At 34.1% G+C, this 15,610-nt stretch overlaps 1 protein-coding gene across 1 annotated transcript in view; it reads left to right on the top strand.

The window, feature by feature from the left end:
- The window catches only part of SEMA3E (semaphorin 3E), a 244,938-nt gene that overhangs the window by 183,031 nt on the left and 46,297 nt on the right, over positions 1 to 15,610 (top strand). The window contains exon 5 of the mRNA XM_007076776.3: positions 7,579 to 7,672. Within this exon, the coding sequence (XP_007076838.3) occupies positions 7,579 to 7,672 (94 nt within the window). The remainder of the gene's footprint in view (positions 1 to 7,578; positions 7,673 to 15,610) is intronic.

Genomic DNA, 15,610 nt, shown 5'->3' with positions numbered 1-15,610 from the left:
TCCAGTTGTCCAAACACCATTTATCGAATAATCCATCATTTATCCACAGTGCTTTGAAATACTATCCATATTAATGTGCATTCTTACACTTATGGCTTCTCATAAGATAGAATAAGGTTTTAAAGTTAACTGCAAAACATCAGAAAACAAAAATAAAATAATACTGAATGAAATCAGCATTATGCACCATCAGGTTTGATATGAAATCTGGTTGCAAACCCTTGGATGTAGTAAGGGCTCAGTTTTCTTCCCATATATAATTATGTCACGTTCAGATTTTCTGATTCTTTTAGTTTCTTTTATATTAAATTCCTTCCTCTGATTCTCACAACAGTCATAGGAGACAGCAGCATGGAAATATTATTTCTTCTTTTTCACAAGTGTTGAAATTGAGGTTGAATGGGGTTATGGGACTTGAGCCATAGATCAAGTAAGAGGCTTTTTTATCTCCATGTTAGATTAGCTCTCTTTGGAAAAACATTTTTTGACTCTTATTTGACTTCTTATTCCTATTCCTATTTTCATTCTCTTCCTTCTTCTTTTTCCTAGTAGTTTATAAGATAACATTAGAGACTTTATTTCTGCCATTGAAATGGTATATTTGCCTAATATGATTCAAGTATTAAAATATAGTTATTAGTTATTGAACTATATTTAACATATTAATAAAAAATTAATATGTTAGTGGTAGTCACCTGTTCATTTTAGCGTTTCTGTTTGTTAAATTTACAATTAGGATGCTTTGCTTAATTTTATAGGGTTTAAAAGGAGTAGCATGCATCATGTTTCCTAAATTGAATATTGACTGAATGTTTGAGCTGTCATAGGCTTCTTAAATGTTGGTTGAATTACCCATTTGTATACTTAATCACAATACATTGGAAATAATGTTACAAGAGATATGTAGCACAGTCTGTGGAAGAAGGTTTGCTTAGAGAAGTCTTGGAGAATATCAGCAAGAAGGCATCTTTCAACAGTATTTCCTCATTACACAGGGTTTTTGTGTTGTAGAGAAAAGGAAGAATTGAATTCCTTTTTTCCCCAAGGGAAAATGTAATAGAAGAGCTGTGGATATTATCATACCTACAACTTTAAAGAAAGTCAGTCAGCTTGTGATGCTAGAGTTTTGATTGGAGGGTGGGTTTCTGGAGGGAGAAAAAACCTAAAATCAACCCGTGAAGATCCTGAACTCCGTTCTGGAGATGAGACTTTATAACAGTGAGGAGGTACCTAAGAGAGAAACATGGTTGTATTTGAGAGGGTGATAAAGAAGAGGTTGACACTGTTTTCTAATAAAAGTAGGCTTCAGGACAACATAATCAAAGTTGGAAGAGTATTTATTTCTAGTACTCTTACTCCACCAGGCATACATTTCTGGTAGACAGTGCTAATAGTGTGGAATTTAAGAGACTGTTGGAATAAGGTGAGGGTGAGGAGAATGGAATCATGAAGTAACAATTAAAGGAAACACAGAAGGGGGGGAAAGATTATTTTTCTTAAAAATACAGGTTAAACAAATGTTTATTTACAAATTCAGCATAAGAAAAGTGAGTTAGAATTTTACCTTAGATGTATTATATGCCTTTTAAAAATGTTTGGTCGCATTTGCAAGCTATTCCAATAATGTTAAAGGAAACAAAACATTTAAATATGTAATTTAATAACTAAATTACGGTATTTTTTTTCTTTAAATAATTCTTCATATACATATTCAAACCTTGATTATGCATGAATTACCTCGTAACAGACACTCAGCCATGCCCGCAGCACATCTGTAATGCCTTCTCCATCTACAGTGGTAGGTAGGGTAGATAATATTGTAGAATGAATATGGCACTAGAAGTTAGAAGATACTCTTCTAGATTTGCAAAGCACCACCCTGCCTCTGATTTCTCATCTATAAAAGGAAAATAATATTTGTGAACAATATTATTGACCCTTTTGTACTTCATAGACTTATTTTGAGGGTGAAACAAAATAATGTATGCAAAAGTGGTTCCTAAATTTTAAAGCACTATACAAATATGACATTATTTTTTTAGAGATAAAAATGTAAAAAAAAAAAAAATTAAAATGCAAAGCTGTTAGCCATGGTGTCAAAACATTTACTTAAAATTTCAGTCCCTTTTCATATTTTTTCTGCTAGTTTATTGAGCCTTTGGGAAATGTTTCCAATATACTTTAATACATGTTTTTATTGATTGGCAGAAGAAAGGAAAAAATTACATAGTCATATTTGAAGTTAATTTGATGCAGATTATTAGATAGCCATTATGTAAAGAATTAAAGTACATGATATGGTTATTCTAGACATTTACACATCAAAACTGCATCTTTTATTTTTCATTGTTGATGAGTATATGTATGTGTGCCTTGTGTATTTTACTACTTTTTCTCTAACCATTAGAAATAGTTAATAAATAGGGAATTATTTGATTTGTTTTAGAGTATTTATAATGTTCTTTTTTTCTCTACATCTTTCAGAATATACTATTGACACTAAGGGCACAAATAGTTCATCAAGCTGACTTATTAATGGGAAAATCATTTCATTTAATGGGCATGCCATTTAACACGTGATATGTGCAGTAACTCACATATTGAAAATAGCTTACAGCAGGCTTGCTGGATCCTGAGCGCTCCCCTCAAGGCCTAAAGGGAAAAACTGTCCTGGAAAGACTTACCATTTATTCTTTAAATGTTTTTTGAATAGCATGTGCATCTGCTCACGCATTTGCAAACTATAGGCCCTGCTTTCTCTCGAGCACAAGAGAACCCATTGAAAAACTTCCTGCCACACTGAAACAAAACGTGTAGCTCACACTTCTAATGCTTGTGATGTCTTGTAAATTTAAGCCACATTACTCACGTAGAAATTCCAGCTGTTAAAACACAGATAATGGAAAGCCAGTGGAAGCACTGGCCAACATTCTCAATAAGGTTAAACACCAACGTTACGTATTCCTTGAACCATAAGCGCAGTTGCTTTGGGGTCATTGACAGTGTCACCGTGCCTCAAGTTTTCTGGTTGGTTTGGTTGCTGAATTCCACTTCATGGAAGAAAATGGTATTACTCACTTTTTAGTATTTTATTGGATTGTGCACTAAATTAAACACTGCATTTACGATTATAGTGAACCCTCAAGATAATGGGAGAAACTACTTAATTTGAAGTCAGCTTGATCTGTGCAGAACAAAGCTACAGAAGTTTGGAATTTGCCTGCATTGTGTTACAACATCAGCATTATCCAGTCTAGGATAATTTTTTTTCTTTTTACCTCTTCTCAACAATTTCAACATCTCTGTTGTATGAAATTGCAAAAATAATATATTGAGTCCTGAGGAACTAAGATGAATTGAACCAATGTATCGTTCTGTCATATGTGGCTTAACAAGGTAAAGAAAGCCTCCGCTCTAAAAGCATGAAACAAAATATCAGGTAAATTATTAAAAACTACTGTCAAGTGAGTTATTTGATAAGAATTCAGAACTCAGTCTTTACTCCCAGCTCAGTGTTGCAGTTTCATGACCACACACCGCAGTATCAAAAGATACTCAGTAAAAAATAAAAATAAAAATAAATCAGTCATGTGGGACAGGGAAGCCTTAACTAAAACATGATTATAACTTCATGTCACACCTCCATATTACTTCAAATTACATATTGTCATTAATAAGGTCATGGTGGAGAGGGTGCCTGAGTGGCTCAGTAGGTTAAGGGTCTGAGTTCAGCTCGGGTCACGATCTCACATTTCTTGAGTTCAAAGCCCACATTGGGCTCTCTGCTGTCAGCACAGAGCCCGCTTTTGATCCTCTGTCTCCCCTCCACCCTGTCCCTGCTCTACTCATGCTCATTCTCTCTCTCTTTCTCAAAAATAAACCAACATTATAAAAAAATAATAATAGGGTCATTGGGAATAAAACAAATACCATTATTCTTAAGTATTTGATTTTATTTTTAACAAATGCAATGGAATATTCAATTATGTTATATTTATCCTAACCCTTAATACATTAGTACTGGCAAGAATTCATCATAAATCATAAAGGTATATATGTAAGTGTATTATCTTCATTAAATAGTAGCTGGGGAAATAAAGAATATATCTTTTCTTTAGTTTTTTGAACAATGTAATAGTTTTACTAAACCAATAGCAATCAAAATACGGTGAAATAATAGGACCATGATGTTTCTATATGAGTAGCCCTCAGAAACCATATACAATATAGGACAGCATAATAACTTGTACATATTATCTAGTTTTGAATCAATATACCTATATACAGCAGTTCTGTGAGTTCTTTTAGATATAAAAGAAAATAAGCATGGGCAAAAAAATGTTTCTAGAAAAGTGGTATTTTTTCAAACATCATGAACAGTTGTGCATTTATTTGATACAGAGGATTGGAGATTAACATCACATGAGCAATTTCCTCAAGAAAACCCTGCAAACCAGTAGGAAGGAGAGTTAAATACATAGACAATTATAATACAGAAAAATACATGGTATAAAAGAGGGATTCATATGATGCTTGCAAGGACACAAAAAGGAAAAGGAAGAGATTCGACAGCAGGCAAAGAGATCAGATCAGGATTCCCAGGGGTCATAAAGTCTGTGCTGAATTTTTAATATTATATGGGCATTATTACCCAGAACACATTGAGGAACGTGGGAAAGAGATATTCAGAAACCTGCCAGTAGTTCAGAATGGCAGGTACCCACACTGTGAGAGCAGTTACAGAACCTTCAAGTGTTCAAAACAACTCTTCATTCACTTGCTACAAATATTATAGTCTTCAAAATGCACATTTCAGTAGTTCTAAAATTTAAGAAGTATCGTACTCTACAATCCAATTTGTCATTGTCTTTTAGTTTTACATTATTTGACTCCTGGAGTATTGTTAACCAAGTGCTATGTATGGAAGAAATGACTATGTCCTCTAAAGATTTGGACCTTCCTTCTCTCTGTACATAAAGATAATGGTGCTTGTCTAAAGCAAAGGTCTTCCAGGAGTATATCGTTTTGTTTTTTTTTTTTCTTTTTATTCACTAGTGGGCTAAACAATTAGAAACTAAAGAGTACATGCATTTTTAAAATTAAAATGATACATCTGTCCCTTAAACTATTCAAAAATATGCATTTTTAATAGTGATGTAAAAGCAGGCAAAAAAGTTTTAATTTAACTTATTTTACAATGACTATACGTTAAGATAGTCTTAGCCATTAATCATAAAATGAGATACATATTTGAAATCTTCTGCATAAAAGAGGAAGCGATCTGTCAAGGTACATCCAAGTTTGGACATAAGGCATACAAATATTTGAATGTCCGGCACTCATTTGTTCTCAGGTTTAAATTTGAGGTTTTGTAAAAGAGTATGTCCTTTTACAGACTCACATCGAACGAAAAATTCCACATGAGCCTGGGTTCCACTTAGTTGTTTGCCAGATGTTAGGGTGGTAGGCATCTTTTTGAATGTAGGTTTCTGTCAATTCAGTCTACTTCTCTTCAAAGCTGAAAACACTGATATGCCAGGTAATTGATACCTCAGACATGTGCTGAAATTCAGCAGTCAGCAACAGCCTCAGGAACCTAGTCATGATTTATACTTAAGAAACCTGTGATCTCTGTAAGAAACTGTGACTTCATCCCCATCACCTGACTACCCTTCTTTGAAGTTTGAGATTCTCTCAAAGTTAGAATTCTTCGTTTGCATTTTCTATGTTTCATCTACTTGACAGTTTAAACTTAATATATTGTGCTGACTTGAATAAATAAGCAACATATTTGTTTTTCTCTTCAATTTTAGTGCTGAAGGTATCTAATTTTATCCATTAGGTAAATCACCTTTACCTGTCATTAGTGATAAAAAGTTGAGTTTCAGAATTTTGAAGTTATAGAAAGTCTTGATTTAAGAAAGCACTTCAATCTCTTTACTGGTTTTCTATAACCAAATATTGGGACTTTTGACTGTGTTAGAAAAAATGTAAAATGTATGTCCTACCTACTTTTCTCAAATAATCCACAAAGTGGCAGTGTGACTAAAGGTCAGACGAGTGTTACATTCACACACTTGATCTCTTTCTCCTTCATATAGTGCTGTGGGTCAGTTTTGCAAATAGATGAAAACCGTTCAACACAGCTGTTAGGTGGGAGGACCAAGAATTCGGTCTCATTTTAACAAACTTTTTTTTTTTTCTCATGTCATTGCAAATTGTTCACCTCTGAGGAGCAAAAAGAAAAATGTCTCCAATTATTTATTGGTATTCTTGCTCTCTGCTAATTTGTGTGAAAGGTAGGAGTAGGGAAAAAAACTGGACTTAAAAAAATTTTATGGCTTTTAGCCACCTCTGGGTCAGGAGCGTACATTTGCTCTATAGGCTGTCAATTCCCACAGGCCAATTCCAAGGATAAGACTGGAAGGTTATAGAAGTCAGGTGAACTCTGCATTTACTGGAAAGGTTTTAGAACAACAGGATCAGAATGGTGATATTAGAAAATCAGAGACAGAAAGAAAAATGTGTCAAATAACAATGCAAGAGAAGGACAGAACAGGTAAATGGAGTAAGGAGTATGGCTAAGAAAGTCAAAATCAAGCTTGAAAAAAGTGCTGGCAACTCTCAAAGGTTATTCAGGACATTAGGATTGTTTTTAGGTTCATAGTTTACAGATGCACAGGGCTATTCATAGATACCTATGGGCAGTATCAACAATATTCTATTGCAAAGTAGTGGGGTTTTTTTTCCTACAAAATTTTACATATGGATTCCTATTGTCACTTTCCCAAAGTACTTTTTTTTACCCAAAACATTTATAGCACACTTAATAATAATTATAAAAATGTGCTAATGAGAGTTTTGAGTTCTGCGAATATTCAGAGAACTTTTCTGTGGTTATGGGCTTGCAATAGGAACCAATGTAGTAGTGGTTCTTCACGGAAATACTTATTTTCCAGTTTCATTTACGTGACATGAGTCTGACATATTGCTCTTAATGTGACATTTATTTATGCGTCTGTATTCCAGTAATTATTTATGCAGCCATCTTTCTCTAAATTATTAAAGTTAAGTGTCTATACAAAGAATATGTGATGAAGAATGAAAATGGAAACAAATAATCAAAATTGATAGAAAATTTCATCTTTTTCTTTTACGGATGCTTCAAAAAAAAATCACTAGTGGCCTTTCTGGAATAAAAGACCATTTCTGTATTTGTCGCTGAACCTCCCTTTTAGTAACCTTTCTTCTGCAAGTTTTCATTTCTTTGGAGTATTTAACTGACACATCTCAAAGTAATTAATACTCTCCACTCAAGTGATAAAAACTGCCAATAACTTCTTTCATTTCATCACCTGTATACCTACTAGGAAGGAGGGAGAGAATCCACGTGGGCCTGAAAACCCATCTATTTATTTACAAAACCGAGTTTGCTCCTAAATAACTTGATGTTACTCTCTGGTGCCCTGTTTACGATAGCAGTTCTGTACAAGGTCAAGATGTTTATGTTTTCTCCGAGCAGTTAGATTCTTATTAAAGTTGGCAAATACATAATGGCTTGTCTGGTTTTCTTTGTAGGATCCTCTGTTTCATCTGGAACCACACAGGTCGGAAAGAGGAAGGGGCAGGTGCCCTTTTGATCCCAGCTCATCCTTCATCTCTACCTTAATCGGTAACTATTGTCGCCACAATCAGTTGGTCATCATATTGATTTTGAAACGTCAGTCCGATTCTTTTAGCATTTCTTAGTATGTGTTGCCTTGTCATATTTATTGGTTCTAAGAACGAGAATGTTAAATTTCAAACCATGCTAAATTGAGCCAATTTAACTCTAAAATAAGTGCAGCTGCTATAAAGTATGCGTGTCTCATTCTGAAAACACAAATTTCTACTTAATACCTGATACAAAACACCTTGCAGTGTGCCATTTATTGTTCAAAAAATGCAGTTATAGGAACACTTTATAAAAACATCGCCAGCTAGAGAAACTGAACTGTTTTAACATAGGTTAGTTACTTATATTTTACTCTCTGATTTCCGGGGAGCTTAGATTCACTTCTTGGTGTCTTTCTCTGTATCAGTAGAAAGTCATCTCAATTGAGAATTAATGTTATTTATCTAAACTCCTGTTAATCTAGAATATAAACTACAGAGGTTGACCAGTTTAAACTTGTACTAAATGTCCATATTGAAATAATAGAAAAAGCTGGCATGTCTGATCTAGATTTCCATTTGATTCCATTTAATTAGATGAGGTACCTGAATACCTCACTTAAGAGACAGTGAAATTTTTCTTTTTTTCTTTTTCTCTTTGTCTCTTTCTTCTTTTTCTGTTTCTCTTATATTCTTGGGGTTTAAAAATGGCACACTTGTTGGGTGCCTGGGTGGCTCAGTCAGTTAAGCGTCCGGTTTCAGCTCAGGTCATGATCTCACGGTTTGTGGGTTAGAGCCCCGTGTTGGGCCCCTGTGCTGATAGTTCAAAGCCTGGAGCCTGTGTCAGATTCTTTGTCTCCCTCTCTCTCTGCCCTCCCCCACTCATGCTGTCTCTCTCTCTGTCTCAAAAATAAACATTAAAAAAAAATTTTAAATAGCCCACTTGTCAAAGTACTCCAGCACTGTGAAGATACAATGGAGGAGTTTCCGAGTATAAAATTGAAGAAAGCTATCCCTGACATTTAACTGGGTGCCATTAGAAATCTGTTTTTTTTCCCCCCACAGTGTTGTGAGGTTCTGTTATAGGTATGGCACAGACGTACAAATTTCTATTATTACACGTGCACTGCTTAGAGTTGTATGCTGTTATTAGGTCATCCTGTTTGCAGAAAATGGGAAAGTGTAAAATAACATGTAGGGACATCAGATTCAAACTAAAGGGTTAACACTTAAAACTCCCCACTGAGGAATAATGAAAATACCATATAATTGATTTTGTGTTGATAAAGATATTCCTGTGTATTCTAAGAACTTTATAGTCCCTGAACTTATTCCAGACAGTTGATTTTGATGGGCCTTGGATCCCAATCCCACTCTCTGTGCTTCCCCAGCCCAGTTACGGTACTTAAGTCCAAGCAAGCAGAGCTTTGTTGATACATACAGTTGACCCTTGAACAACATAGGTTTGAACTTAATAGGTCCAGGTGTATGCAGATTTTTTAAAAATAAATACAGTGCAGTTCTGAGATGAGATTTCACATAGTAATGAAGTTCTTCAGAAGGTTGAATAAAGATATGTAATATTCTTAAAGAATAGAAAATTTTAAAGAAAAATAGTATTTTAAGGTAGCTGTGTTCCTCTGCTAACCTATTTGTGTGTGTGTGTGTGTGTGTATGAAAAAGATATGAGGAAAGGAAAATTTAAATATGAAAATAAGATTGCTAAGTAAGTTTAAACTTTAGTAGGAATCAAAATTTGGGGGATGATACTTTTGATGAATGCCAGATCCATAAATGTTAGAAATGGCAGCGTATGAATTAAAATACATGTATTTGTTAAACAGTTTTTGTTTCTAATGCTTTCAGTGCTTTGTGGGGGGCAAGTTCATAGATTGAAAATTGGAATATGTTTGGAATAGATTTTCTTATTCCTTTTTCTGTACATCTTGCACAGAATGGGACTTCTATAAATATTCACTGAATAGAGTCAATATCCTTCAACAAAGAAACCAAAAACAAATTTTGGAATATTCATAAGAATGTTATTAATGATATTGAAAGTTGAAAATTACAGAGTGAACACTACATCTGTAGAGAAATCCCAAGAAGGTTAGAACTCCATTTATTTTTAACATTTCATTTAAAAGGTTGAAACACTTTATTCAGTCACCCTGCCACTCACCACTAAGCCTCCCTGGAGCTTATTTATGCATGAAACCAGGAACTTAAAACTGAATTTTTTAAGAGGGGAAATATTACTGGAGGGACATTTCCAAGTGAGTTTCATTGAACTTCCAAATCAAATTACACTGTGCCGAAATGTGAAGTGCTTGCCATCTGGGTGGCTGTTTCGCTTATTCAGAAGAGAAATCAAATCCTAAGAGCCCTCCAAACCAAACACAAAAGTTAGAGGAATAATCCCTCCAAAGAGAAGAAATAAAAATATAATTCTTGACATTTATCCACTAGCTTTCATCCCCAAGTACCTCTGAAAGATCACTCACTCACTGTAGATATGAAGCAGCCACTGAGATAGAAACCTGATAACCTGTGTGAGCCAGCAACTCTAAAAGAGAGGAAGTAGAAGTAATTCACCCAATTGAAAACACAGCAAGAATTTGGGCTGGAAAAACGGAGCTACCTGAGTTGGAGTTTGGCAAGCTTGATGTAACTTACTGACAGGGAAAGAATGCGTTAATGTGGTATTTTATGGCCACATGTGTTCTCTGTTGATGGGTTAGGACAAGACTTCAGCAAAATGATGACCATCTTTAGGCCATGATACTTCTTCGTTTCCTTGTTAATTATAGGTCACGCTACCTGTTTAGTGCCTGCTCACCTTAAGATGTGCTGTCATGATAAGGAATTCAAATTTGTAACAATACTCATAAAACTAACAAGGCCCCCAAAGGGAAAAAAATAAATGTGCTGGCAAATCTAAGAACGTCTTTAATTTCTCAACTTTATATACAGTTTTCATTTCAGTCACTTAAATTCAGTTAGCTGAAGATCACATAAAGTAAAATCTTATGGAAAAACTAAAGAAAAGAGTATTTGCTAGGTAAAAGATAAGTTGATGACCATGTTTTATAATCTGATGTAGAAATGAAATGCTGTATCGTGCAGTGATTCCATGTGAAACAGGTTTTTAGGAGTAAAGCAAGCTATGTTCTCTATGTTTAGAAATCATTTGATATCAAATCTTATATTAATTAGGTTGCTCTTCAAATGCCACTTGGTATTAATATGTTATCTTGGTAGCATATAAATTCATATTGCAGGTGCAAAATTTCTACATGTTTAGCCACATTTCCCGCCCCCCCCCACTGTGATTAGTAATATTGTATTTTAAATGGTCTTAAGTAACTGTGTGAAGAATATAAGACATCACACCCTGATTTTAAAAACACTTTATTGAAACAATGAATTATTTAGTAAAATAAATTGCTACATTACTTGCCTCTACCTTTCATCCAAAGATACTTAGTACTTACCTTGCTACCAAATAAAAAGTCAAGGTTCTTGGGGCACCTGGGTGGCTCATTCGGTTAAGCGTCCGACTTTTGACTTCAGCTCAGGTCATGATCTTACGTTTCGCGGGTTCAATCCCCACATCAAGCTCTGCTCTCACAGTGTGGAGCCTGCTTGGGAATCTCTCTCTCTCCCTCTCTCTCTGCCCCTCCCCTGCTCTCTTTGTCTCTCTCTCAAAATAAATAACCCAAAAAATGCAAGAAATCTTTTCTTTATGTCATATATCATTTTGGCCCAGAAGGAAAATATTGGCTGACTCTTTTTCATCACCTGTGTTGGGTGTAATATTGCAATACTCTTAATAAGTTGATAACACCTTCAGCAACTGCAGGATTTTCCTTATATTTTGCCTTCTCAGTTCTGTTGCCATTTTTTTAACATTTCATTCTGACTCAGATTTGTATCCCTAGTCCCAGGTGCCATTTAATATTTACCATACCTGATGCGACTAAAGTATGCTAACATGCATGTTACTAGCATTTGGAGGGTATCATTCTAATTTGTCGTGTACTTTTTCTTTGCTTTCAAAGTGTTCGCTTTGTTGTTAGGATATTTTTAGAATATTTCTGAAGTTAAAGACTGACTAAATTTTATTTCAACAAATAACCATGAATAAGATATTTTACTCACTGAAATTTTCTTTCTATGCTTTTTTTTTTTTTTTTGGTCCTATATTACCTTTTTCAGCAAATAAATTTAAAAAGTTTATAGCCACTGAAATTTTCTTCCTGCACTTTTATTCATAATAATGAGATCTTTGTGAATATATTTCCTCATTGTATATTCTGTGAATTGGAGGTCAGTGCTGATTGAATGAAAGGAGGTTGGAATATATGCATGGGGAAATTTAAGTGATTATTTCAAGCTCTTAATAGCATGAAAAAATTTTTTAAATAAATGTTCCTTTTAAATTAATTGTATTCAGGACAGAGTTATGAATGAATGGTTCTGGCACAAAATATGACTTCATAAATATTAGAAAAATAAATGAAACCATCTAAATGAAGGTAAAATGTATGTCTTTAAAATTTCATCCTCTATAAACATAGCAAGTGAAGTGTATTGGCTTATTTCTTGAAGGCATTCCATTTATATAGCATCTGTCCCTAAAGAATATAATTTTTTTAATTTTTTTAAATGTTTATTTTTTTGAGAGAGAGAGAGACAGAGACAGAGCATGAGCAGGAGAGGAGCAGAGAGAGAGGGAGACACAGAATCTGAAACAGGCTCCAGGCTCTGAGCTGTCAGCACAGAGCCCAATGCGAGGCTTGAACTCACAAACCATGAGATTGTGACCTAAGCCAAAGCTGAACGCTCAACCAACTGAGCCACCCAGGCACCTCAAGAATTTCTATAATTTCTTATCCAAGTCTGTTGCTCTCTCACATTTGGCAAAATGCCAATTATCCACTTGCTTACTGTTGCTTCTGGCTGTAACAATGAGTTTCTAAGGGGCTCTTTGAATATTTTGTTTATGGATTCCTCAAAACAAACAAACAAAAAAATTATAAGGATAGAAGAAAAAAAAAAAAAAAGTCCCAACAACTGTAACTTATAGGGGGATACTTTCTGCCTGATTTCTTTTAGCATCCTAAGCAGAGAGTGAGTGGGACCTGGGTTGTGGATGTTGGAACATACGGATCATTCGTATCCTTCCTCTCCCCTCAAGTGCATTTGGTTTCTGTTTGCCATGATGCCTGTTTTAGTCATTCTGCAAAATGATGCATCTGATATCAGAATGATTTCCTAAAAGAATTATAGAATTGAGTTATAAAATGAGGCAGTTAAATCAGTCTTCAGGCATGTGCTATCCACAAGGCAAATATAAAATATACTTTACGTTATTTAGATGTGTAGACATTTCCAGCATAAATAGGAGAAATGCTTGAGTAAATCTTAAGAAGATAAACTGTATTTTTTCTTACCAAATAATTAAAATCTGTATTTCAAACATGGTGAATAAAATCTTGAATCAATTAGTAAGTATACAGCCCATGAGCAAAGCTGTTGATAACTTTCATAAAATACTAAGGCAATGCAATATGTTTAACTGAAACTTCAATTAGAGTTTGTATTGTAAAAAAAGGAATTAGGTAGAAAACTATTTCAATGATGCATTGTAACTTGGAATTATTTACAGTGGATTTACTTTGTATCCTGCGAAGAGTCAAATGATTGTCTTATTTTCTTTCATATAAGCAATTTAGTGTAGACACAGTTTTGGGGGCTGAAACTATAAGGGACAAATACTGGAAGAAAATAGAGTCCTGTGTTCATGAATTAAAATGATTAAATATAGCTTTTTAAGGAACAGAAATTCAAGGAACTCTGTTTTTCATATAAATGCCTAATCATTTTTTTTTCCTGAAGATTTGTGAGAAATCAGGATCTTGTCCTCAGTGTTCTTATTGTATTTTCATAGCTTAATTTAAACACCTAAAATAATTTTTAAATATGCTCACTTATTAATTCATTATGCTCTTCACTGATTCAACAAATGCTGATTGAGCATTTCCTGTATTCCAGATGCTGTGCAAGAGAATATACAAGACATATCAAGAAGCCTACATCTAGTGAGACATAATGCCAAACATATAAGCAGTTAAAATACAGTAGGATGAGCAGTATGATAGAAATAGGCACCAGGGCTGTGGTGGTACTAGGAATCACTCAACTAACAAACGTTTAGCCAAGGAAGGCTTCATGGAGGGAATGGGCAGTCGCTGGGTATGGGAGGTAAAACAGGAAAGGAGATGCAGAGTTCCAGGCAAAACATTCCCAGGCAGAGAGAACATAAAAGCTTGGCAGGCTCAAGAAATTACATGTTGGTCTCTGATTTTACAGGTAACCAAGACCATGAGCTATTGAACAGTTTGGCCACAGCCAAACAGCTGATTTCGAGCTGGAGACTTAGTATGACAGATTTCCAGTGCAGACAGAACTATTGTTATATCTGTACAAAGAGAGTACATTGAGCATGACAATAATAAGTTTCATTCACCTGTCAAAATACCCTGCAGATGTTCTGTTGTCTAATTATAACCACACATGACCATCTAAAATTAACATAACATCAGTTTCCAATATAAGTCAGTGCTATAACAAATGAAAAGTAATGTATGGCATAAAAATGCAGTTGGTTATTTATATTCAGTACATCACAAGAGATAAGATACTAGTTAAATTTCTGGATAAGTTAATGTGTTTATTGAATATCATGTCTCTATAGACATGTTTGTTTTTAATCCATGAAAATATGATTTATCCAGAAATTTTTTGCACTCTGTAAAATACCAAACTATTGATTCACAAATTTGTCTTAATTATGTCAAATGGTTATAATTTTAAAGTAAAGTTGTCGATTAAAATATTGTGATATGTAGTTTACATATTTGTTGTAAACAGTATCAATTATAATGATGCTGAATATTTTGGCTCATTTAATTACTATTAGGTAATATTTGTGCCTAAAGCCTTATTCTACTTTATGGTTTTTCATTAAAGTGTTTTCCTTTGGAAAGTATTTTATCAAGCATAATTACTATCTATTGCTCTGAATTTATTTTGTTCTTTACAATGATAATAAGCTATGAAAGGAGAATCTTTCCCTTCTGAGGAAAACCTAACATTTCCAACAGAAACACATTTGGTTCAGTTTTACACAGCATAGTTTTTTAGCACCTGTCTGGTTTCTTTGAAGTTCAAGTCATACAGTTCATATTGTGTTATTTGAATTGCTCACAAACTGTTTTCTTTTATCTGAATACAAAAAGGGAAATTGGGTAAAATTGGTAATCTATCATCTTTTTCGTTGTGCAGATAACCTGCCTTGGATATAGTAGTATTTGCTATCCTAAGGTTGCCATCTAGTGGCTCCAAGGGGTACGTGTTTGTTAAGTTGGTAAAACTGATTAAAACAAGTAAAACTTTGACACAGTGTTTCAGACTGGGTGAGTGCAATGAAATTGATGTGAAATAATAGGATTATATTCATATAATAGTAGCGTTTTCAAATATCAGAGTTCTAGAAATAGCTTGAGAAACTAAGTTAAATCAAATATTAAAAGCTTAAGGAATAGAAAACGATCATGATTTTTAAGAACTCTATTTTTTTGTACCCATTATGCATAAAGCATTCAGCCAAGCCCATATTAGGAAAATAAATTTTGCTTAGAATAATTATATAAAATGGACTTTATATTTTATATGGGTAATATCATGAAGTTTAATAATTAACAACAAAAATATTTCAGAAAAATCCTCACTCTGGTGGTTCAATAGTCAATTAACCCTTTTATGGATCAACTCATTCATTTAGGCCATAATGTTCCCCAAGGCCTTTTAATGAATTTAACATTTTATCCATGCTCAAGTAGTGCAGAATGCCTCCCACCTGTGGTTCCTATTCCTAACTATTGATACCATT

The sequence above is a fragment of the Panthera tigris genome, chromosome A2 (assembly GCF_018350195.1).
Source record: "Panthera tigris isolate Pti1 chromosome A2, P.tigris_Pti1_mat1.1, whole genome shotgun sequence".
Taxonomy (NCBI): domain Eukaryota; kingdom Metazoa; phylum Chordata; class Mammalia; order Carnivora; family Felidae; genus Panthera; species Panthera tigris.
Note: the sequence above shows the minus strand (reverse complement) of the source record. Positions and strands in the feature narration are given on the sequence as shown.